This window comes from Acipenser ruthenus, unplaced genomic scaffold (assembly GCF_902713425.1).
Source record: "Acipenser ruthenus unplaced genomic scaffold, fAciRut3.2 maternal haplotype, whole genome shotgun sequence".
Classification (NCBI taxonomy): Eukaryota; Metazoa; Chordata; class Actinopteri; order Acipenseriformes; family Acipenseridae; genus Acipenser; species Acipenser ruthenus.
In genome coordinates this window covers 759-25,913 of record NW_026707695.1, presented here as the reverse complement: position 1 = coordinate 25,913, position 25,155 = coordinate 759, and the positions used below count along the sequence as shown (strand labels likewise).

At 47.7% G+C, this 25,155-nt stretch overlaps 1 protein-coding gene across 1 annotated transcript; it reads right to left on the bottom strand.

Annotated features, from left to right (window-relative positions):
• Nucleotides 1-419: 419 nt before the first annotated feature.
• LOC131728049 (SH3 and multiple ankyrin repeat domains protein 1-like) lies at nucleotides 420-24,846 on the bottom strand (the record flags this gene model as incomplete). The annotated part of the gene is given in 16 exon segments (XM_059019265.1): nucleotides 420-1,283; nucleotides 1,850-3,718; nucleotides 4,555-5,137; nucleotides 5,262-5,314; nucleotides 6,333-6,843; nucleotides 8,198-8,321; nucleotides 8,426-8,553; nucleotides 11,696-11,752; nucleotides 12,225-12,248; nucleotides 14,500-14,580; nucleotides 15,167-15,302; nucleotides 15,514-15,638; nucleotides 16,429-16,511; nucleotides 22,876-22,951; nucleotides 23,279-23,386; nucleotides 24,668-24,846. Coding segments are annotated over 16 exon segments (4,933 nt in total), but the record flags the coding sequence as incomplete, so codon positions are not given.
• Between the last annotated feature and the right edge of the window lie 309 nt (nucleotides 24,847-25,155).

Here is a 25,155-nt window from a genome sequence, read left to right as displayed (position 1 = left end):
GAAACGTCAGTCAAACATCACAGCGCAGCAGCTGACTTTCTCTGATATAAATCATCGATCCCAGTCGGATATCCGATGATTTTGTTATTAAATCATCAAACGACAGCAGATAGCAGCTGATTTGGGTCCAAAGTCATCGATCACAGCTGATTCTGTTAACGAATCTTCAATCACAGTCAAGATATCAGGAATTAAAAATTGTCCGAAAAATTGATCTTCTCCCCTCCTCTCTCTCCCCCCTCTCCTCCTCTCCTCTCTCTCTCTCCTCTCTCTCTCCTCTCTCTCCCCTCTCTCTCTCTCCTCTCTCCTCCTCTCCTCTCTCCCCTCTCTCTCCTCTCTCCTGTCCTCTCTCCTCTCTCTCTCCTCTCCTCTCCTCTCTCTCCTCCTCTCCTCTCTCTCCCCTCTCTCTCCTCTCTCTCTCCTCTCTCCTCTCCTCTCTCTCCTCTCTCCTCTCTCCCCCTCTCCTCTCTCTCCTCTTCTCTCTCTATCACCTCTCCAGCACTCTCTTCAGAGCTCTCTCTATATTCATTCGGTGCCCCACCCGGTTCACTCCCAGATCGCAGTAATCCTCTTTGCTGAGCGAGGGCAGATGCGACCCGTCGATCTCGTTGTCGAGGAAACGCTCCCGGTGTTCCGCCAGGTTCAAATACTCCAGCCAGTCCGCGACGTCGAACTTGGACCAGTACGGGAGGGGCTTGGAGGAGAAGGGCTTGTCGGGGGGGGAGAGGAGAGGAGAGAGGAGGAGGAGAGGGGAAGGGGGAGGAGCCTCCGACAGGAAGTGGGTCGGGGAGAGGGAGCGGGACGAGGAAAAAGAGGGTTCTGGGAGGAGAGGGGGCGAGGGGGAGAAATAGGGGTCCCCCAGCTGCCGGCGATGGGCAGGGGAGCCCCGCAGGTCGAAGAGGGAGGGGTAGAGCGGGGGGGAGGAGGAGGAGGGGAGGAGGGGGAGGGAGGAGGGGCGCGGGGGGCTGGGCGGGGGTCGGTTCGACTGGGGGAGCTGGGATGCGAGCGGGAGGGGAGACCTCCGGTGTCGTGCGGGGCTGGAGACGCGCTCCACCGAACGGGACACGTGATGGAAGTCGAGGGCTTTGTGACGGTGAGGGGGTCTGTGGTGAGGGGGGGCAGGGGAGCTGGGGAGGTAGGAGAGGGGGGGAGCCGTGGGGGAGTAGGGGGAGGCGAGGGGGGATTGGGGTTTAGGGGGAGACCAGGACTGGAAGGTGGGAGGGGGGGAGGGGCAGGGGGAGGGCTTTTGGGGGGGGCTGAGGGTTGGGGAATCTTGGGAGAGTCTAGGGGAGGGGGAGGGAGGAGAGAGAGGAGAGAGAAGAGAGGAGAGAGGAGAGAGAGAGGAGAGAGGAGAGAGAGGAGAGAGAGGAGAGAGGAGAGAGAGAGAGAGGAGAGAGAGAGGAGAGAGGGGAGAGGAGAGAGTTAGCAAAACAAATTAAATATATAATAATAATAATAATAATAATAATAATAATAATAATAATACATTTCAATAAATATGTACTTTGCTGGTAGTACACTAGCTGTGCACTAGATGGCGCTATCGCTAATATAAAGATGATCTCGTCCACATTAGTCTACGGCAGGCAGCTGAATTGACGTGTTGAAATGATTTGTACTGTGATAGGAGACCGCAGCATAAAGAACTACAGCTCCCAGCATCCCTCGCCATGGCCGCGGGTGCAGAGGCATGCTGGGAGCTGTAGTCCTATATCCAGGGCTGGAGCGATTCACAATACAATAACTACGGCAGCGCAGCTCGAACTGAAGAGCAGCTCCTGAACTCACAGTCAAAGCAACGCAAAAAAAAATATATATAAGTGGTAACAAAAATGGTCCGGCCCGTTACCTGTGCCTGTTGCCAATCCGCTGCTGCGATCCCAAGGAGCCCGTCCCCCCCCCTGCTGAATCCAGAGATGGTCTGGTCCACGTCTCCCCTCCCATCAGCTGCAGTTTGGTACTGAGCTCATTGATAATACTGGCCTTCATGCTGGACATGGCTCCTCCCTTGAGAACGTGGGCCGGGGGTGGGGGGTGGAAATACAGGGACGGCTGGGGCTGCGGCTGGGGGGGCGCCGACTCGTCAGGGTGGGGGGCCCACACCTGCTTCCGGTCGGGCGTCTTGGGCCTCTCTGGAGCTCCGAAATTGGCCTGGGACGAACTGTCGTTGGTGGTAGCCGTGGGATGCCTTCCCAGCGTCCTGGTCGGGCAGTGAGGTCTGGGGCGCTGTTTCTGGGGGTGCGTCGGGAAGGGGGGCTTGTCCATTTCGAAGGACTGGCCGTCCAGATAGGCGAGGTAGGAGTCCAGGAGCTCCGCCCCCTCCCCTCCCCCTCCCCCTCCCCCTCCACCAGACAAACTGGACAAGGTGGAGAAGCTGCTGACCGTTTCTAGGTGGTGGTCACTGCTGCTCCGGCTGTCCAGCTCCTCGATGCCAGAATCGGTCACCGTTTCCACGTTCTCCCCTTGCGAAGTCGGAGCGATCTGAATTGAGCAAACCACGTCGGAAAAATTGACGTGGGCCTCTTTAGCAGGGGGCTGGGAGGGAGGAGGAGGAGGAGGAGCCTGCACAGGGGGGGAGGAGTCAGCTCCGAGATTCCGGCCGGCGGATTGGTGGGTGGCAGACGAAGAAGAAGAAGGAGGAGGGGCTTGAGTCAAGTTGGCCACCTCGCTGTCGTAAGAGGTCAGGCTGGAGGCGGTTGAATCTCCGGCGTGGGGCGAGGGGGGGTGGGTCGGGGAGGGCAGGGGGGTGGCGGAGGACGGGGGGGTGCTGCCGAGGGTCAGGGAGGCGAGGGGGAGGGGAGGGGGCGGAGGGAGGATCGAGGAGAGGGACGGGGGCGGATCCTCGGAAGTTCTCAAGGCGGACGGGCGATGGCTGTTGCCGCGGTCAAAGCTGTTGGCGAACTCCAAGGGGGGCGGGAGGGGGTCCCCGAAAACGAACTCGTCGTCCGCGTCGACCGAGGGGGCCGGGGGGGGCAGGACCATCAGCCCCAGGCCCCCTTTGCCTCCCCCCACGGCGCCGCCGGCTGTGGGGTCTTTCGGCGCCTCTCCGTTGTTGCTGCAGGACGGGCGCCGCTGTCTGTCCTCGTCCCCTTTCCGTTTCAGCTCCTCGTCTTCCGAAAACCGCACCCGGGAGGAGCCCCGGCCGCCCCCTTCTCCGCTCTCCCTCCGGTCCCACCTGCCCCCAGGGGGGACCCCGAAATTCCTGGGCGACTGAGGTCTCGAAATCCACGCGGCCGACTGCTGCTGCTGCTGCTCCGCACCCCGCTGACGAGAAGGGACCAAAGCCGGCTGGGAGGAAGTCCTTTCTCTCGCTCCTCCTTCCCCCCTCCGCCCTCTTCCTCTCCCCCTCTCCCTCTCTTCCGGGGCCCCTCCCCCTCCCCCCGCGGCCCCGCCCTCCTTCAGAGCCCTTTCCCTGGCCGCCAGAGCCAGCCCGAGGGGGGAGCAGGGGTCCAGCACCTTCCCGGTCAGCGGGTGGATGAAAGCCGTCGCCCGGCCGTAGAAATCCGCGGGGACGGAACGGGGCTCAGAGGGGTGTGCCAGGGGCCCGAAGTGATCCGGGGGCCCGCCCCGCCCCTGCTGGAAGTAGCTGTCTCCAGAGAACATGCCCTCGTCGATGGATTTGGAGGGGCGCAGCCGGGGGGATGGGGGCGGCTGAGGGCTGGACTCCTCGTCGGTGGACAGGAAGAGGGACGAGGATTTTCGCCTGGCTTCCTGGAACCTGGGGATCGATGACAGTTACAACGACAGCAGCATGAAGAACTACAGCTCCCAGCATGCCTCTGCACCTGCTTTGATAGCGAGGGATGCTGGGAGCTGTAGTTCTTTGCCCAGTTATTGGTTTAACACTGGTGGCTTGAGACTTTGGTATACAGCACTTTATGAACCTAAATGAGTTCAGTCTATATATTCATTCTATAAAGTCGGGTTTGGTAGGGGTTGGGGTTGGGTTGGGGTTGGGGTTGGGGTTGGGTTGGGGTTGGGGTTGTGTTGGATTGGGGTTAGGGTTGGGGTTAGGTTGGGTTGGGTCTGGGTTGGGGTTGGGTTGGGTTGGGTCTGGGTTGGGTTGGGGTTAGGGTTGGGGTTAGGTTGGGTTGGTGTTGGGTTGGGGTTGGGGTTGGTTTGGGTTGGTTTTAGGGTTGGGGTTGAGGTTGGGGTTGGGTCTGGGTTGGGGTTGAGGTTGGGGTTGGGGTAGGGGTTGGGTTGTGTTGGGTTGGGGTTGGGGTTGGGGTTGGGGTAGGGGTTGGGTTGTGTTGGGTTGGGGTTGGGGTTGGTTTGGGTTGTTTTTAGGGTTGGGGTTGAGGTTGGGTTGGGTTGGGTTGGGGTTGGGGCTGGGTTGGGTTGGGTTGTGTTGGGGTTGAGGTTGGGCTGGGTTGGGTTTGGTTGGGGTTGGTGTTGGGTTGGGTTTGGTTGAGGTTGGTGTTGGATTGGGTTGGTGTTGGGTTGGGGTTGGTGTTGGGTTGGGGTTGGGTTTGGGTTGGGTATTGGTTTGGTTGAGGTTGAGGTTGAGGTTGGGTTGGGTTGGGTTGGGATGGTTTCAGGGTGGGGGTGACTCGCCTCTCTCGGTCTCTCCTGGCCGCCCCTACGATGGCGGCCCCGAACTGGCTGGTGTAATCCACGCTGCTTCCCCGGGAGCGTGGGCCGGGCTGGGCGGCCGCCTCGTTCAGGGGCTCGATCTCCACGCTGCTGCCCCGGCTGCTCTTGCCGCTGCTGCTGGTGGACGGCGCTTTGATGATGATGGTGGGGATGGCGATGGAGCTCTTCTCCAAGGAGGGCTGCGCACTCAGGCTGTGGTGATGACGAGGCTGCTGTGGGGTTAGCTTTCTGAGGTCCTTCTCTCCTCCTCTCTCTCCTCCCCTCTCACCTCCTCTCTCTCCCCTCTCTCCTCCCCTCTCACCTCCTCTCTCTCCCCTCTCTCCTCCCCTCTCACCTCTATCTCCTCCCCTCTCTCCTCCTCCTCCTCCTCCTCCCCTCTCTCCCAGCGTCCCTCCTTCCACCTTCCCCTGCTTCACCAGCTGTGCTTTCCTCCTTTGGGGCTTGGAGGAGTACGGATTGATCCCACCGCTGCCCCCACTGCTGGAGCTGGGGCGCCCCCCTGCACCCCCTCCCCCTCCCCCTCCCCCTCCCCCTCCCCCTCCTCCTGTTTTCAGACCAAGAAGAAAAAAAGAGAAAAAAAATGTAAGAAACGTAAGCAACTGGGGCAACCAGGGAAATAATCAAAAGAAAGAGAAAAAAAAACTACAGCTCCCAGCATGCCTCAGCACCTGCCCTGACAGCGAGGGATGCTGGGAGCTGTAGTTCTTTAGCGCAGAGAAAGCTAAAACAAACAGCTGCACAGTTTATAATGATTAAATAGAATAGCAGCTACTAAGAATGGCAATCAAATAGCTTTGCTGTATTAAAGAACTGCCGAACTACAGCTCCCAACATGCCTCAGCACCAGCACTGATAGCAAGGCATGCTGGGAGCTGTAGTTCTTTGCACAGTACTCACAGGTACAAATAGTAAAAACATACTATAGAACTTTTTAAAGTTTTTTTCAAACAATAGTTACATTCAGGATTTTACAAAACTACAGCTCTGGCCAAGAGTCAGAGGGAGGGGCGGAGTCAGAGGGAGGGGCGGGGTTATATAGAGGGGGCGGGGACTCTATAAAGCTGAGGGAGTTCATTCTATATAGAGGGGGTGGAATTCAATATGTTAACAAGGGAACATTATTCAGCAGCTTTCATTGGACTCTATGAAGCTGAGGGAGTTCATTCTATATAGAGGGGGTGGAATTCAATATGTTAACAAGGGAACATTATTCAGCAGCTTTCATTGGACTCTATGAAGCTGAGGGAGTTCATTCTATATAGAGGGGGTGGAATTCAATATGTTAACAAGGGAACATTATTCAGCAGCTTTCATTGGACTCTATGAAGCTGAGGGAGTTCATTCTATACAGAGGGGGTGGAATTCAATATGTTAACAAGGGAACATTATTCAGCAGCTTTCATTGGACTCTATGAAGCTGAGGGAGTTCATTCTATATAGAGGGTGTGGAATTCAATATGTTAACAAGGGAACATTATTCAGCAGCTTTCATTGGACTATGAAGCTGAGGGAGTTCATTCTATATAGAGGGGGATACAAAGCTTCTGAATGAGCCTGGGGGGAGGGGGCGGGGTCACAGAGAGGGGCGGGGTCAGTGAGAGGGGGAGGGGTCAGATAAAGGGGGCGGGGTCAGGGAGAGAGGTAAGCAATTGAATATTAAACAGAACTAGTTCATTCAATATTCAGAGGGTGATAATGCCAAACTTCTACACTACAAAAATCTACAACCCGGAATCCTTCACCTTGAACCGAGCCCCTGTAATCTATCAGAAGTAATCTGTAATCTGTTTTTGTAATCACCCGCTGGCTCACCTGTGTGCTGCTGAGGAGCCTCTGGCTGGACATTGCTGTGAGACCTCCTCAGTCTCTCCCTCTCCCCCAGACCGGGACCCCCGGATTTGGGCAGCTCCGCTCTGCCCCCCGGGTGTTTGGGGGGCTGTCCGGATCCCCCTTTGGGGCCCCTTTGAGATTTGGGGTCGGCGTTCTGGCTGCGTCCCATTGACTGCGCCGGCTGGGTGAACTGGTTGGCTGAATGGAGAGAGGGGAGGTAAGGCTGCTGGTAGTGTTGCTCTCTGCCCCCTCCTCCTCCTCCTCCCCCCCCCCAGCCCGTGGAGGGTCCGGGGGTGTAAGGAGGTTCGGGGGGGGCTGTGGTTGGGGGAGGGGGGATGTCTTCAGATCCCGGGACAGAAAGGCTTCGAGTGATCTTCGCTGGTGGAGGGGTCAGAAACTGTTTCTCCTCTTCGGTGATTCCTGGAGGGAGGGATGGAGGGAGGGATGGAGGGAGGAGGGATGGAGTGAGGAGGGATGGAGGGAAGAGGGATGGAGTGAGGAGGGATGGAGGAGGGAGGGATGGAGGGAGGATGGAGGGAGGAGGGATAGAGTGAGGAGGGATGGAGGGATGGTGGGATGGAGGGAGGAGAGATGGAGGGAAGAGGGATGGAGGGATGGAGGGAGGAGGGATGGAGGGATGGAGGAGGGAGGGATGGAGGGAAGAGGGATGGAGGGATGGAGGAGGGATGGAGGAGGGAGGGATGGAGGGAGGATGGAGGGATGGAGGAGGGAGGGATGGAGGGATGGAGGGAGGAGGGATGGAGGGAGGAGGGATGGAGGGAGGAGAAGAGAGAGAGGATTGAAAGTTCGCCCCCCTCCAAACGAAATCAGCCAACGGTATCCCATTGCAGCTGCCCTATACTTGTGCTACCATTGCCTCTCAGTGTAACACAGAACCATTATTGCCATTGCCATTGCAGAGCCCCTGTCTGTCTGTGTGTCTGTCTGTCTGCCTGTCTGTCTCTCTGGCTGCCTGTCTGTCTGTCTGTCTGTCTGTACATTTTATATATGTATTTCTTGTTATTTTATTTCATAAGAGCAAACACATAACACTGACAGACAGACCGACATAAACCCAGAAACATGAACATGGAAAGAGATCCTGTTAATAAAGCTAATAAGAGGTGAGAGAATGGATTTTAAAGATGGTCAGCGCTCCTTTAAAGGGAGGGGTCAGTGATCCTGTTAATAAAGCTAATAAGAGGTGAGAGAATGGATTTTAAAGATGGTCAGCGCTCCTTTAAAGGGAGGGGTCAGTGATCCTGTTAATAAAGCTAATAAGAGGTGAGAGAATGGATTTTAAAGATGGTCAGCGCTCCTTTAAAGGGAGGGGCCAGTGATCCTGTTAATAAAGCTAATAAGAGGTGAGAGAATGGATTTTAAAGATGGTCAGCGCTCCTTTAAAGGGAGGGGCCAGTGATCCTGTTAATAAAGCTAATAAGAGGCGAGAGAATGGATTTTAAAGATGGTCAGCGCTCCTTTAAAGGGAGGGGTCAGTGATCCTGTTAATAAAGCTAATAAGAGGTGAGAGAATGGATTTTAAAGATGGTCAGCGCTCCTTTAAAGGGAGGGGCCAGTGATCCTGTTAATAAAGCTAATAAGAGGCGAGAGAATGGATTTTAAAGATGGTCAGCGCTCCTTTAAAGGGAGGGGTCAGTGATCCTGTTAATAAAGCTAATAAGAGGTGAGAGGATGGATTTTAAAGATGGTCAGCGCTCCGTTAACGCACAGACGGACAGACGGACGGACAGACAGACAGACAGCGATTTCTCACCGATAGATTTTTGACGTAACATCATACCAGCATGATGGGGGTTCCCTGAGAGGAACGAGGGGCGCTCGTAGGGGACCCCAGAACTCGATGACATCACCCCAATCCCGGACTGGTCAAAACTGGGCTGTTAAGGGTTTAAAAGCAAAAAGCAATTATTATCACTGTGTGTGTGCGTGTGCGTGTGCGTGTGCGTGCGTGTGTGTGTGTGCGTGTGTTTTAATCTCGAACCTCCGTCGAAAAAAACCCTCGCCCCGGCGCCCGATCTCGTTTCCCAGCGGTCACGTGACCCCGTGACCCCGAACTCTCGTTAGCGCTGATCGTCTGCTGGGCAGCTGCCAAGATTTCATCGAGTTTATCTGAAAGAAAATAAAAAATTAATACTGAATACAAGACCTTAATACTGAATACAGGACCTTAATATTGAATACAGGACCTTAATATTGAATACAGGGTCTTAATACAGAATACAGGACCTTAATACTGAATACAGGACCTTAATACAGAATACAGGACCTTAATACTGAATACAGGACCTTAATATTGAATACAGGACCTTAATACTGAATACAGGACCTTAATACTGAATACAGGACCTTAATATTGAATACAGGGTCTTAATACAGAATACAGGGTCTTAATACTGAATACAGGGTCTTAATACAGAATACAGGACCTTAATATAGAATACAGGACCTTAATATTGAATACAGGACCTTAATATTGAATACAGGACCTTAATACTGAATACAGGACCTTAATACTGAATACAGGACCTTAATATTGAATACAGGACCTTAATACTGAATACAGGACCTTAATATTGAATACAGGGTCTTAATACAGAATACAGGACCTTAATACTGAATACAGGACCTTAATACAGGACCTTAATACTGAATACAGGACCTTAATATTGAATACAGGACCTTAATATTGAATACAGGACCTTAATACTGAATACAGGACCTTAATACTTAATACAGGACCTTAATATTGAATACAGGACCTTAATACTGAATACAGGACCTTAATACTGAATACAGGACCTTAATACTGAATACAGGACCTTAATATTGAATACAGGACCTTAATACTGAATACAGGACCTTAATACTGAATACAGGACCTTAATACTGAATACAGGACCTTAATATTGAATACAGGACCTTAATACAGAATACAGGACCTTAATACTGAATACAGGACCTTAATATTGAATACAGGGTCTTAATACTGAATACAGGGTCTTAATACTGAATACAGGACCTTAATACTGAATACAGGACCTTAATATTGAATACAGGACCTTAATATTGAATACAGGACCTTAATACAGAATACAGGACCTTAATATTGAATACAGGGTCTTAATACTGAATACAGGACCTTAATATTGAATACAGGACCTTAATATTGAATACAGGACCTTAATACAGAATACAGGACCTTAATATTGAATACAAGACCTTAATATTGAATACAGGACCTTAATACAGAATACAGGACCTTAATACTGAATACAGGACCTTAATACTGAATACAGGGTCTTAATACTGAATACAGGACCTTAATACTGAATACAGGACCTTAATACAGAATACAGGACCTTAATACAGAATACAAGACCTTAATACAGAATACAGGACCTTAATACTGAATACAGGGTCTTAATATTGAATACAGGACCTTAATATTGAATACAGGACCTTAATACTGAATACAGGGTCTTAATACAGAATACAGGACCTTAATACTGAATACAGGACCTTAATACTGAATACAGGACCTTAATACTGAATACAGGACCTTAATATTGAATACAGGACCTTAATACTGAATACAGGACCTTAATATTGAATACAGGACCTTAATACAGAATACAGGGTCTTAATATTGAATACAGGGTCTTAATATTGAATACAGGACCTTAATATTGAATACAGGACCTCAATACTGAATACAGGACCTTAATATTGAATACAGGACCTTAATATTGAATACAGGGTCTTAATACAGAATACAGGGTCTTAATACTGAATACAGGGTCTTAATACTGAATACAGGACCTTAATATTGAATACAGGACCTTAATATTGAATACAGGACCTTAATACTGAATACAGGACCTTAATACAGAATACAGGGTCTTAATACAGAATACAGGGTCTTAATACTGAATACAGGGTCTTAATACTGAATACAGGACCTTAATATTGAATACAGGACCTTAATACAGAATACAGGACCTTAATATTGAATACAGGACCTTAATATTGAATACAGGACCTTAATACAGAATACAGGGTCTTAATACAGAATACAGGTTCTTCATACTGAATACAGGACCTTAATACAGAATACAGGACCTTAATATTGAATACAGGACCTTAATACAGAATACAGGACCTTAATACAGAATACAGGACCTTAATATTGAATACAGGACCTTAATACAGAATACAGGACCTTAATACTGAATACAGGACCTTAATACTGAATACAGGACCTTAATATTGAATACAGGACCTTAATACTGAATACAGGACCTTAATACAGAATACAGGACCTTAATATTGAATACAGGACCTTAATATTGAATACAGGACCTTAATACAGAATACAGGGTCTTAATACAGAATACAGGGTCTTAATACAGAATACAGGACCTTAATACTGAATACAGGACCTTAATACTGAATACAGGGTCTTAATACTGAATACAGGGTCTTAATATTGAATACAGGGTCTTAATATTGAATACAGGACCTTAATACAGAATACAGGGTCTTAATACTGAATACAGGACCTTAATACTGAATACAGGACCTTAATATTGAATACAGGGTCTTAATATTGAATACAGGACCTTAATACAGAATACAGGGTCTTAATACTGAATACAGGACCTTAATACTGAATACAGGGTCTTAATACTGAATACAGGACCTTAATATTGAATACTGGACCTTAATATTGAATACAGGACCTTAATATTGAATACAGGACCTTAATATTGAATACAGGGTCTTAATACTGAATACAGGACCTTAATATTGAATACAGGACCTTAATATTGAATACAGGACCTTAATATTGAATACAGGGTCTTAATATTGAATACAGGACCTTAATACTGAATACAGGGTCTTAATACAGAATACAGGACCTTAATACTGAATACAGGACCTTAATATTGAATACAGGACCTTAATATTGAATACAGGGTCTTAATACTGAATACAGGACCTTAATATTGAATACAGGACCTTAATATTGAATACAGGACCTTAATATTGAATACAGGGTCTTAATATTGAATACAGGACCTTAATACTGAATACAGGACCTTAATACTGAATACAGGACCTTAATACTGAATACAGGACCTTAATATTGAATACAGGACCTTAATACAGAATACAGGACCTTAATATTGAATACAGGGTCTTAATATTGAATACAATTTAATTGTAGAAACAAAATCAATGAATTTCTTACTCAGTGCCATTTGGTAGACAGTCCTTTTCTTTTCTGTCGTTTGGTTTGAATCGTAATCTGAAACAGAATTGAAAATAAAACTGTGAGAATGTGTGTTTTTATTTCAGGTATATTTTTTATATATAGTTTTGTGTTTCTTTGACTGTGAGTTCAGGAGCTGCTCTTCAGTTCGAGCTGCGCTGCCGTAGTTATTGTATTGTGAATCGGGACAGCCCTGGCTATAGGACTACAGCTCCCAGCATGCCTCTGCACCCGCGGCCATGGCGAGGCATGCTGGGAGCTGTAGTTCTTTATGCTGCGGTCTCCTATCACAAGCGATACAGACCTCTATTACGACACATCATGTAAAGAAAGCATCGCGATTCATCGAGACACAGTGAATCGCTCCAGCCCTGGCTATAGGACTACAGCTCCCAGCATGCCTCTGCACCCGCGGCCGTGCACAACTAGTGTATTGCCAGCAAACTGAGTAATAATAGCAATAAGAAGATGATGAAGAAGATGAAGAAGAATTGCTAGTTTCACTAACCTGTCTTTTTCTTCCATGGAGACGCTAAGTGAGAGAAGAACAATGAATTCAAATCAATATAGAGAGAGAGAGAGAGAGGAGAGAGAGAGGAGAGAGAGAGAGGAGAGGAGAGAGGAGAGAACGAGAGACACATACACAGACACACAGATAGATAGAGATAGACAGACACACAGATAGTTGATAGATTGACAGACAGATAGATAGATAGATAGATAGATAGATAGATAGATAGATAGATAGATAGATAGACAGATAGATAGATAGACAGATAGATAGATAGACAGATAGATAGATAGATAGATAGACAGACAGACAGATATTTTAATAGGCATCTCTATGTGCAGCCCCTACCTTTCTCCACTGTCCGTATCCATGAAGCACAGCATTGAAAATGAAATAAAACGACAGGCATGAAATCAGCAGAGACATCACAACTGGACACTGAACTGATCTAGGAGTCTGGACCTTAACCACAGATCATTAGAGATGATTCATTATACATTATACAGAGGGTTTAGAGATGACCAGTTACTGTCTATGAGAGTCTGTGAGAGTCTGTGAGGGTCTGTGAGGGTCTGTGAGGGGCTGTGAGAGGCTGTGAGAGGCTGTGAGGGGCTGTGAGAGGCTGTGAGAGGCTGTGAGGGGCTGTGAGGGGCTGTGAGAGGCTGTGAGGGTCTGTGAGGGTCTGTGAGGGTCTGTGAGAGGCTGTGAGAGGCTGTGAGAGGCTGTGAGAGGCTGTGAGGGGCTGTGAGAGGCTGTGAGAGGCTGTGAGAGGCTGTGAGGGTCTGTGAGAGGCTGTGAGAGGCTGTGAGAGGCTGTGAGGGTCTGTGAGGGGCTGTGAGAGGCTGTGAGGGGCTGTGAGGGGCTGTGGGAGTCTGTGGGAGTCTGTGGGAGTCTATGAGAGTCTATGGGAGTCTATGAGAGTATATGAGAGTATATGAGAGTATATGAGAGTATATGAGAGTCTATGGGAGTCTATGGGAGTCTATGGGAGTCTATGAGAGTCTATGAGAGTATATGAGAGTATATGAGAGTCTGTGGGAGTCTGTGGGAGTCTGTGGGAGTCTACGAGAGTATACGAGAGTCTACGGGAGTCTACGGGAGTCTATGAGAGTCTGTGGGAGTCTATGAGAGTCTATGGGAGTCTATGAGAGTCTATGAGAGTATATGAGAGTATATGAGAGTCTGTGGGAGTCTGTGGGAGTCTATGGGAGTCTATGGGAGTCTATGAGAGTCTGTGGGAGTCTGTGGGAGTCTGTGGGAGTCTATGAGAGTCTGTGGGAGTCTGTGGGAGTCTGTGGGAGTCTGTGGGAGTCTATGGGAGTCTATGAGAGTCTATGGGAGTCTGTGGGAGTCTATGAGAGTCTGTGGGAGTCTATGGGAGTATGGGAGTCTGTGGGAGTCTATGGGAGTCTATGAGAGTCTATGGGAGTCTATGGGAGTGTATATGGGAGTGTATAAGGGGTATATAAGGGGTATATAGAGGCAGTGCTGGTATATACTGGGTTGCTTGCACCATGCTTTGATTTTGCAGGAGCAATTGTAAGGGGGGGGTTACAAAGAGGGGGCAGGAGGCAGGGGGTGGGGGGGCGTTGGGGGCAAGTGGGCAGGGGGCAGTTCTGAGTCTCAGGGGTAATTATAGATTGCAGAGCAAGATTATCTAATCCAGATTACAGGAGAGAGATTGAGTTATCTATACCAGATTACAGGAGAGAGATTGAGTTATCTATACCAGACACCAGGTCACAGGATTTGCACCCGTTAATATTATTGACGATACACGACTGATTTTCGGGTATAGATGACAGACTCCAGATTAAAGGATTCTAGGAGAGGGGGAGGGTCAAAGAGACTGAATAATCCAGATTATTGATTACAGACGATAGAGAAGGGACAAGGCGGGAGAGTTTACAGTTTAGAGGTTATTGATCTGATCGGTTCTGAGTTGGGTCGATCGGATCCCCAGGTGGGGGTGGGGGGGGTGTGGGGGGAGGTGGGGGGGGGTATATTTCGGGGGCAGGAGTGACTCACTCAGGTACGCCACGTGTGAAAGTTATGGACCTGGGCTGAAATAATTCAAAACAAAAACACACACAATAATTACAAATGAAGGTTCATCAAGCTAGCCAGTGACCCAAACAAATTCTCCCAACGGTATCCCATTGCAGCTGCCCTGTACTTGTGCTACCATTGCCTCTCAGTGTAACACAGAACCATTATTGCCATTGCCATTGCAGAGCCCCTGTCTGTCTGTCTGTCTGCCCAAAATACTCACCCATGTCTTCAAGTTCTGAGGTCATCGATTTGGATCGAAGAGATATTGCAGGGGGAGGCAATTTTTTGCTTTGTTGGGTTACTGAAAGAAAGAGAGAGGCCAGCGATCCTGTTAATAAAGCTAATAAGAGGCGAGAGAATGGATTTTAAAGATGGTCAGCGCTTATTTAAAGGGAGGGGTCAGTGATCATGTTAATAAAGCTAATAAGAGGTGAGAGAATGGATTTTAAAGATGGTCAGCGCTCCTTTAAAGGGAGGGGCCAGTGATCCTGTTAATAAAGCTAATAAGAGGTGAGAGAATGGATTTTAAAGATGGTCAGCGCTCCTTTAAAGGGAGGGGTCAGTGATCCTGTTAATAAAGCTAATAAGAGGTGAGAGAATGGATTTTAAAGATGGTCAGCGCTCCTTTAAAGGGAGGGGCCAGTGATCCTGTTAATAAAGCTAATAAGAGGTGAGAGAATGGATTTTAAAGATGGTCAGCGCTCCTTTAAAGGGAGGGGTCAGTGATCCTGTTAATAAAGCTAATAAGAGGTGAGAGAATGGATTTTAAAGATGGTCAGCGCTCCTTTAAAGGGAGGGGTCAGTGATCCTTTTAATAAAGCTAATAAGAGGTGAAAGAATGGATTTTAAAGATGGTGAGAGCTCCGTTAAAATAAATTTGGGGGTACCTTTCTTTCGTGACGCTTCTTCTATTTCGGGGTTCCTGGTTACCATGACGACCTTCAGCAGCAGATTATTGCCCCCCTGCCTGATCATATTGACCACTTGTCTGTGTCCGACTTTGACCACATTCTGACCGTTGACCTGCAGGGAGAGAAATGCCTTTATAATAGAAAGAACTACAGCTCCCAGCATCCCTTACTGTGCCTGCTAGTGTAAAGGCATGATGGGAGCTGTAGTTTTTGTATCACATTGTAGTTTACCCTGTCTTTCTCAGTGAATTCAATGACAGCTGTGGTTGGTGTAAGAGGACTACAGCTCCCAGGATGCACTGTTCTGTAGTCCCCGCCCTCACCTCAATGAGGAAGTCTCCCATTCGTAGATTGGCTCTCCAGGCCACGCCCCCTTCGTCCACAGATTCTAAATACTGGAGGGCAGGGAAGGCAGGAGTTGGGGTAAATTCTTCAATAGGGGTCTGAGCTGAGAAAGAGAGTGAGAGAGTGAGAGGAGAGAGGACGAGAGAGAGGAGAGGAGAGAGGAGAGAGGAGGGAGAGGGGAGAGAGGAGAGAGGAGAGAAGAGAGAGAGGAGAGAGGACGAGAGAGAGGAGAGGAGAGGAGAGGAGAGAGGACGAGAGAGAAGAGGAGAGAGGATGAGAGAGAAGAGAGGAGAGGAGGGAGGAGAGAGAGGAGAGAGGGGAGAGGAGAGAGAGGAGAGAGAGAGGAGAGAAAGGAGAGAGAGGGGAGAGAAGAGGAGAGAGAGGAGAGAGAGGCGAGAGGAGAGGGGAGAGAGGAGAGAGGAGAGAGAGGGGAGAGGAGAGAGGAGAGAGGAGAGAGAGAGGAGAGAGAGGGGAGAGAAGAGAGAGAGAGAGAGGAGAGAGTGGAGAGAGAGAGGAGAGGAGAGGAGAGGAGAGAGAGGCGAGAGGAGAGGAGAGAGAGGCGAGAGGAGAGGGGAGAGAGGAGAGAGAGGGGAGAGGAGAGAGGAGAGAGGAGAGGAGAGAGGACGAGAGAGGAGAGAGGAGAGGAGAGAGGATGAGAGAGGAGAGAGGAGAGGAGAGAGGAGAGAGGAGAGAGAGGAGAGGAGAGAGAGGGGAGAGGAGAGAGAGGAGAGAGAGGAGAGAGGAGAGAGAGAGGAGAGAGAAGAGGGGAGAGGGGAGAGAGGAGAGAGGGGAGAGGGGAGAGAGGAGAGGAGAGAGAGGAGAGGGGAGACAGGAGAGAGAGGAGAGAGGAGAGAGAGGAGAGAGGAGAGGAGAGAGGGGAGAGAGTATCTTACCTTTAGCGCCTCTCAGTACAAAACCAAATCCTTCATTATCTTTTTTCTGCAAAAGCACGGTTTTTTCTTTGATAATATAATCGCTGTGAAGACAGAAGGAAATAATGAAAGGGAGAGTTAGTTTATCTCAGTAATACAAGTGTGTGTGGGTGTGTCTGTGTGTGTGTGTGTGTGTCTGTGTGTGTGTCTGTGTGTGTGTGTGTGTGTGTATACAGGGCTGGGAATCAGACTCCTATTCCACAGCAGTGTGATCCAGTCCAGGTTTTACTGCTCCCAGCTTGATCAGCCCCAAGTGTGTCCAGCTAACAAGCTCAGGTGTGTCTGATTAGAACCTGCAACACTCTGCCCCCTAGTGGAAGGTTTGCAGACAAACCAAGCTCTCTCTCCTCTTTCCTCTCTTCTCTCTCCTCTCTCTCTCCTCTCTCCTCATGTCCATTTCTCACCTCCCCCTCTCTTTCCCTCCTCTCCAAAATGCAGTCAAGCTCATTATAAAATCCACATTAAAAACAGGCTAAACTAACCCTTATAAGAGTCCTGCAGTAAAATCACACAGCACAGTGTAATAAAGCATAGGGAAGCATTGTAAAGCAGAGAGAGGTCTGGTAAAGCATAGGGAAGCATTGTAAAGCACAGAGAGGTCTGGTAAAGCATAGGGAAGCATTGTGAAGCACAGAGAGGTCTGGTAAAGCATAGGGAAGCATTGTAAAGCACAGAGAGGTCTGGTAAAGCATAGGGAAGCATTGTAAAGCACAGAGAGGTCTGGTAAAACATAGGGAAGCATTGTAAAGCACAGAGAGGTCTGGTAAAGCATAGGGAAGCATTGTAAAGCACAGAGAGGTGTGGTAAAGCATAGGGAAGCATTGTAAAGCACAGAGAGGTCTGGTAAAGCATAGGGAAGCATTGTAAAGCACAGAGAGGTCTGGTAAAGCATAGGGAAACATTGTAAAGCACAGAGAGGTCTGGTAAAGCATAGGGAAGCATTGTAAAGCACAGAGAGGTCTGGTAAAGCATAGGGAAGCATTGTAAAGCACAGAGAGGTCTGGTAAAGCATAGGGAAGCATTGTAAAGCACAGAGAGGTCTGGTAAAGCATAGGGAAGCATTGTAAAGCACAGAGAGGTCTGGTAAAGCATAGGGAAGCATTGTAAAGCACAGAGAGGTCTGGTAAAGCACAGGGAAGCATTGTAAAGCACAGAGAGGTCTGGTAAAGCATAGGGAAGCATTGTAAAGCACAGAGAGGTGTGGTAAAGCATAGGGAAGCATTGTAAAGCACAGAGAGGTCTGGTAAAGCATAGGGAAGCATTGTAAAGCACAGAGAGGTCTGGTAAAGCATAGGGAAGCATTGTAAAGCACAGAGAGGTCTGGTAAAGCATAGGGAAGCATTGTAAAGCACAGAGAGGTCTGGGAAAGCATAGGCAAGCATTGTAAAGCACAGAGAGGTCTGGTAAAGCATAGGGAAGCATTGTAAAGCACAGAGAGGTCTGGTAAAGCATAGGGAAGCATTGTAAAGCACAGAGAGGTGTGGTAAAGCATAGGGAAGCATTGTAAAGCACAGAGAGGTCTGGTAAAGCATAGGGAAGCATTGTAAAGCACAGAGAGGTCTGGTAAAGCATAGGGAAGCATTGTAAAGCACAGAGAGGTCTGGTAAAGCATAGGGAAGCATTGTAAAGCACAGAGAGGTCTGGTAAAGCATAGGGAAGCATTGTAAAGCACAGAGAGGTCTGGTAAAGCATAGGGAAGCATTGTAAAGCACAGAGAGGTCTGGTAAAGCATAGGGAAGCATTGTAAAGCACAGAGAGGTCTGGTAAAGCACAGGGAAGCATTGTAAAGCACAGAGAGGTCTGGTAAAGCATAGGGAAGCATTGTAAAGCACAGAGAGGTCTGGTAAAGCATAGGGAAGCATTGTAAAGCACAGAGAGGTCTGGTAAAGCATAGGGAAGCATTGTAAAGCACAGAGAGGTCTGGTAAAGCATAGGGAAGCATTGTAAAGCACAGAGAGGTCTGGTAAAGCATAGGGAAGCATTGTAAAGCACAGAGAGGTCTGGTAAAGCATAGGGAAGCATTGTAAAGTCTGAGCAGTACTACAAGCATGGAGGGAGGAGGGGTGAGGGTAGTTTGGATGGTAATGAATGAATTAATGAATCCAGGTGCCGCGTTATTATCTACCTGTAAACAAACCACACATTGCGCCGCTTCGGGGCAAGAGACGGCCAACTTGAAGAAAGAGCGAAAGAGTTCTCCGGAGGAGGAGATGAAGAAGCAGAGGACGAGCGAGAGGACGGGGTGCAGGACGGAGGAGAAGAAGAACGAGAAGAAGACGACGGAGGAGGAGGAGGAGATGAAGAGACATCGGCGCGGCGCGGAATCGGCATCCCGAATCGGAGCCGCGCGTTGTGGGGGGACGAGGAACTCGAACGCGGGGCGGACTGAGACACGGCGCGGCTGTAGGCCATACTGTTGTGTAAAGCGACTTCGGAAATAAAAACGACAATAACAGCAAAACTATTAATATTAACACTAATAATACTAATAATACTACTACTAATAATAATAACCCTAGTTGTAAAAACGGCAGGTGCCGCTACCGAGTGTGAAAGCGAGTCCCATTTTAACCAAGAAGCGCGCATTCCCATCCTTTAAAATAAAAAAAGAAATATTTTTTTAAAAAAAAAAACCGATTTTATATTCGGTTTGATTTGTTTGTATCCAAATCAAGCCCAACCAGTCAATAATAATAATAATAATAACAATTATAATGCATCAATCAAAGCTAGTTCCGGTTACACATTCTAAATAATAATAATAATAATAATAATAATAATAATAATAATACTAGCTAGCTAGCTTATATGTGTATTTATATACATATATATATTATTATATATAAACACGCTGGGTAAGATACTAATGTCGCCTTGTCACATTGCTTCGCTACTAAAACACACTCTCGATACATTACGAGAAGGAGGGAGGGGTGAGGGAAAGATGCGACACAGAGAGAGGGAGGGAGGGATGGATAGACGGAGAGAGAGAGAGAGAGATAGAGGGATGGATAGACGGAGAGAGAGAGAGAGAGAGAGAGAGATAGAGGGATGGATAGAGGGGGGAGCGGAGGTGGCGTTGAAACGCCAAGCCGGGTTGTAGTTTTTTTTATTTATTCAGAATTAAAATTTTTTTTTAAAAAAACAACAAAAGAAATCGTTTTCTGTTTGGCGTTTTCTCGTTGTTAATCCATCCTTCCCTCCCTCCCTCCTTTTTCTTCTTCCTAGTCCTTCCCTCCCCCTTTCCCCCTCTCTCTCCCTCCCTCCCTCCTCCCTCTCTCCTCTCTCTCACCGAAGCGTTAAAAAAAGGATACTATATGCAATATAAATTATTACGAAGTAACGGTACTTACATCATTGTGGGCAAACGAATGGAAGACTGCACAGGAATCGGTAAAATAATAAAGCGATACAGAAATGATTTGAAACGATTCAATGAAATATATATACATATATATATATGGACAGATTTGATGCTTGTGTGTTTCTTGAATGGATTATAATACGCCGTGCGTTGCCTGTGTGTGTGTGAGAGAGAGAGAGAGAGAGAAGGAGGGAGGGAGGGATACAAACGGAAGCATGCTGTTAGCATCGTCGGGGGGGCGACGGTAGATTAGGAAAACGGAGAGAGGGGGGAGAGGAGAGGGGGAGAGTGGTGAGGGATGGAGGGAATGGGAAAGCTGAGATGGAGGAAAAAGGTGAAGGGATAGAGGGATGACACTTCAAAATCAAAGAAAGACAATATAACACCATGTCTGAATCGTGTTTGCTGTATAATATATAAAACTATGGCTATTGAAACTCAGGGGGACTGTCTGAATCGTGTTTGGTGTTGCTGTATAATATATAAAACCATGGCTATTGAAACTCAGGGGGACTGTCTGAATCGTGTTTGGTGTTGCTGTATAATATATAAAACTATGGCTATTGAAACTCAGGGGGACTGTCTGAATCGTGTTTGGTGTTGCTGTATAATATATAAAACTATGGCTATTGAAACTCAGGGGGGCTGTCTGAATCGTGTTTGGTGTTGCTGTATAATATATAAAACTATGGCTATTGAAACTCAGGGGGACTGTCTGAATCGTGTTTGGTGTTGCTGTATAATATATAAAACTATGGCTATTGAAACTCAGGGGGGCTGTCTGAATCGGGTTTGGTGTTGCTGTATAATATATAAAACTATGGCTATTGAAACTCAGGGGGACTGTCTGAATCGTGTTTGGTGTTGCTGTATAATATATAAAACTATGGCTATTGAAACTCAGGGGGGCTGTCTGAATCGTGTTTGGTGTTGCTGTATAATATATAAAACTATGGCTATTGAAACTCAGGGGGACTGTTTGAATCGTGTTTGGTGTTGCTGTATAATATATAAAACTATGGCTATTGAAACTCAGGGGGGCTGTCTGAATCGTGTTTGGTGTGGCTGTATAATATATAAAACTATGGCTATTGAAACTCAGGGGGGCTGAATTATTATTATTATTATTATTATTATTATTATTATTATTATTATTATTATTATTATTATTTATTAGTTTTCTCTGCATGTTTCATTGCTGTGGATCTTCCCTCAGTGTAAAAGCACTTCAGTGAAATGTGAGTCCTCTGAATCTCAATGAGAATTTCATTCACAAGCACTGTAGTGGAGGACTGCTGGATTGGGGTCAAAATCAATTGTCTGGACACTTTATTGGGAACCCCCCTCTTCTCCCCTCTCCTCTCTCCTGTCTCTCCTGTCTCTCCTCTCTCTCCTCTCTCCTCTCTCCTCTCTCTCCTCTCTCCTCTCTCCTCTCTTCTCTCTCCTCTCTTCTCTCTCTCCTCTCTCCTCTCTCCTCTCTCCTCTCTCCTGTCTCTCCTCTCTCTCCTCTCCTCTCCTCTCTCCTCTCTCCTCTCCTCTCCTCTCCTCTCTCTTCTCTCTCTCCTCTCTCTCCTCTCTCACCCAGTTTGACTGACCTTCTAAATGACCTTAATTAACTCAGTGGTAACATATGGATAAGCTATGGGAGAGAGAGAGAGAGAGAGAGGAGAGAAGAAGAAGGGGAGGAGAGAGGAAAAGAGGAGAGACATGGAAGGGACAGTCTTGAATGAAATGAACAAAGCTGTTCAGAGAAGCTCAGAGCAAAACAGAAGCAAATGAAACAGAAAAACTGTGAATTCAATGACTAACGACTAGAAGTCTTTCTCAGGGTCTTCAGTGTGAATTCAATGACTAACGACTAGAAGTCTTTCTCAGGGTCTTCAGTGTGAATTCAATGACTAACGACTAGAAGTCTTTCTCAGGGTCTTCAGTGTGAATTCAATGACTAACGACTAGAAGTCTTTCTCAGTGTCTTCAGAGTGAATTCAATGACTAATGACTAGAAGTCTTTCTCAGGGTCTTCAGTGTGAATTCAATGACTAACGACTAGAAGTCTTTCTCAGCGTCTTCAGTGTGAATTCAATGACTAACGACTAGAAGTCTTTCTCAGCGTCTTCAGTGTGAATTCAATGACTAACGACTAGAAGTCTTTCTCAGGGTCTTCAGTGTGAATTCAATGACTAACGACTAGAAGTCTTTCTCAGGGTCTTCAGTGTGAATTCAATGACTAACGACTAGAAGTCTTTCTCAGGGTCTTCAGTGTGAATTCAATGACTAACGACTAGAAGTCTTTCTCAGGGTCTTCAGTGTGAATTCAATGACTAACGACTAGAAGTCTTTCTCAGGGTCTTCAGTGTGAATTCAATGACTAACGACTAGAAGTCTTTCTCAGTGTCTTCAGAGTGAATTCAATGACTAATGACTAGAAGTCTTTCTCAGTGTCTTCAGTGTGAATTCAATGACTAACGACTAGAAGTCTTTCTCAGTGTCTTCAGAGTGAATTCAATGACTAACGACTAGAAGTCTTTCTCAGTGTCTTCAGTGTGAATTCAATGACTAACGACTAGAAGTCTTTCTCAGTGTCTTCAGTGTGAATTCAATGACTAACGACTAGAAGTCTTTCTCAGGGTCTTCAGTGTGAATTCAATGACTAACGACTAGAAGTCTTTCTCAGTGTCTTCAGAGTGAATTCAATGACTAATGACTAGAAGTCTTTCTCAGTGTCTTCAGTGTGAATTCAATGACTAACGACTAGAAGTCTTTCTCAGGGTCTTCACTGTGAATTCAATGACTAACGACTAGAAGTCTTTCTCAGGGTCTTCAGTGTGAATTCAATGACTAACGACTAGAAGTCTTTCTCAGGGTCTTCAGTGTGAATTCAATGACTAACGACTAGAAGTCTTTCTCAGTGTCTTCAGTGTGAATTCAATGACTAACGACTAGAAGTCTTTCTCAGGGTCTTCAGTGTGAGCTCAGTGGCAGCTGTGGGGTGTGTCAGGAGACTACAGCTCCCAGAATGCCCTGTTCTGTAGTTCTGTTCTTACCTGGGTGCCTCCATGCTGTCGTAGGACCCCACAGTGTAATGACGAAAAAGCCTTTTTGCTTTTTCACTGCGACTCTCTGATAAAACACAGAAAAAAGTTTTTTTTTAAAATCAAGTAATTTTCAATAGCCATTGTTTTATATATTATACAGAAGCAGAACAAAAACTACAGCTCCCAGCATCCCTCGCTGTCGGTGCGGGTGCTGAGGCATGCTGGGAGCTGTAGTTCGTATTGCTACGCTTAGTAACTAGTATTATATTTAATCATTATAAACTGTTCAGCCGTTTATTGTAGCCTTCTGTGTGTCAGTGACTTCAGAACTACAGCTCCCAGCGTCCCTCTCTGTCAGGGCGGGTGCTGAGGCATGCTGGGAGCTGTAGTTCTTTGCAGACAGGGCGTTCACCTTGTTTCGTCTCGTGGGTTTTCACCTCCTCGACGCATTCCGAAGGAAACCAACCGGTCCGACCTTTGACCGTGCCTTCCCAGAATCCTCCTTCCCCGATACTGAGCACTGAAACCAGAAGAGACCGGCTTCAAAATACTGACTTCAAAACCCATTCTCCCTCCCTCCCTCCCTCCCTCCCTCCTTCAAAATACTGACTTCAAAACCCATTCTCCCTCCCTCCCTCCCTCCCTCCCTCCTTCAAAGTACTGACTTCAAAACCCATTCTCCCTCCCTCCCTCCCTCCCTCTCTCTCCTTCAAAATACTGACTTCAAAACCCATTCTCCCTCCCTCCCTCCCTCCCTCCCTCCTTCAAAATACTGACTTCAAAACCCATTCTCCCTCCCTCCCTCCCTCCCTCCCTCCTTCAAAGTACTGACTTCAAAACCCATTCTCCCTCCCTCCCTCCCTCCCTCTCTCTCCTTCAAAATACTGACTTCAAAACCCATTCTCCCTCCCTCCCTCTCTCCCTCTCTCTCTTTCAAAATACTGACTTCAAAACCCATTCTCCCTCCCTCTATCCCTCTCTCTCTCCCTCTCTCTCTCCTTCAAAATACTGACTTCAAAACCCATTCTCCCTCCCTCCCTCCCTCTCTCTCTCCTTCAAAATACTGACTTCAAAACCCATTCTCCCTCCCTCCCTCCCTCTCTCTCTCCTTCAAAATACTGACTTCAAAACCCATTCTCCCTCCCTCTCTCCCTCCCTCTCTCTCCTTCAAAATACTGACTTCAAAACCCATTCTCCCTCCCTCCCTCCCTCCCTCCCTCTCTCTCTCCTTCAAAATACTGACTTCAAAACCCATTCTCCCTCCCTCCCTCCCTCCCTCTCTCTCCTTCAAAATACTGACTTCAAAACCCATTCTCCCTCCCTCCCTCCCTCCCTCTCTCTCCTTCAAAATACTGACTTCAAAACCCATTCTCCCTCCCTCCCTCTCTCCTTCAAAATACTGACTTCAAAACCCATTCTCCCTCCCTCCCTCCCTCCCTCTCTCTCTCCCTCTCTCTCTCCTTCAAAATACTGACTTCAAAACCCATTCTCCCTCCCTCCCTCCCTCCCTCCCTCTCTCCTTCAAAATACTGATTTCAAAACCCATTCTCTCCCTCTCTCTCTAAACATAACCCTAGCCCCATTCTCTCTCTCCCTCTCCCTCCCTCCACCTCCTCTCTCCTCTCTCACCTCTCTCTCCTCTCCCCTCTCCTCTCACCTCTCTCTCCTCTCCTCTCTCTTCTCCTCTCTCCTCTCCTCCTCTCTCTCCCTCCCTCCCTCCACCTCCTCTCTCCTCTCCTCCTTCTCCCCTCTCCTCTCTCCTCTCCCCTCTCCTCTCTCCTCTCCCCTCTCCTCTCCTCACCTTTTCCCTTTTCTCCTTTGCTCAGTGAGATTTCTCCTTCTGTTTGTGCTTGGTAAGATTTGATGACCACAAACAATCTGCCAGGAACAGCGCTATACAGCTTTCTTCTCCCAGGGGGTACTGTTTTGCTGTTCAGGGTTCCAGAGCTCGACCCTGAGGGGTCTCGACTTCCAGTTGCCCTTTTTGGGGTGCGGGAGGGGAGGGAGGTAGAGAGAGAGAAAGAGAGAGAAACAGAGATTCAGACAGAGAGACAAACATTTGAATGCCTTCGTCATCCAGAACTTCACTGGATCAGAAACTCCAAACCAGAAGAGACTGAGAGAGAAAGTCAAGTTAGCAGAGAAACGTTTTAATGCCTTCGTCATCCAGAACTTCACTGGATCAGAAACTCCAAACCAGAAGAGACTGAGAGAGAAAGTCAAGTTAGCAGAGAAACGTTTTAATGCCTTCGTCATCCAGAACTTCACTGGATCAGAAACTCCAAACCA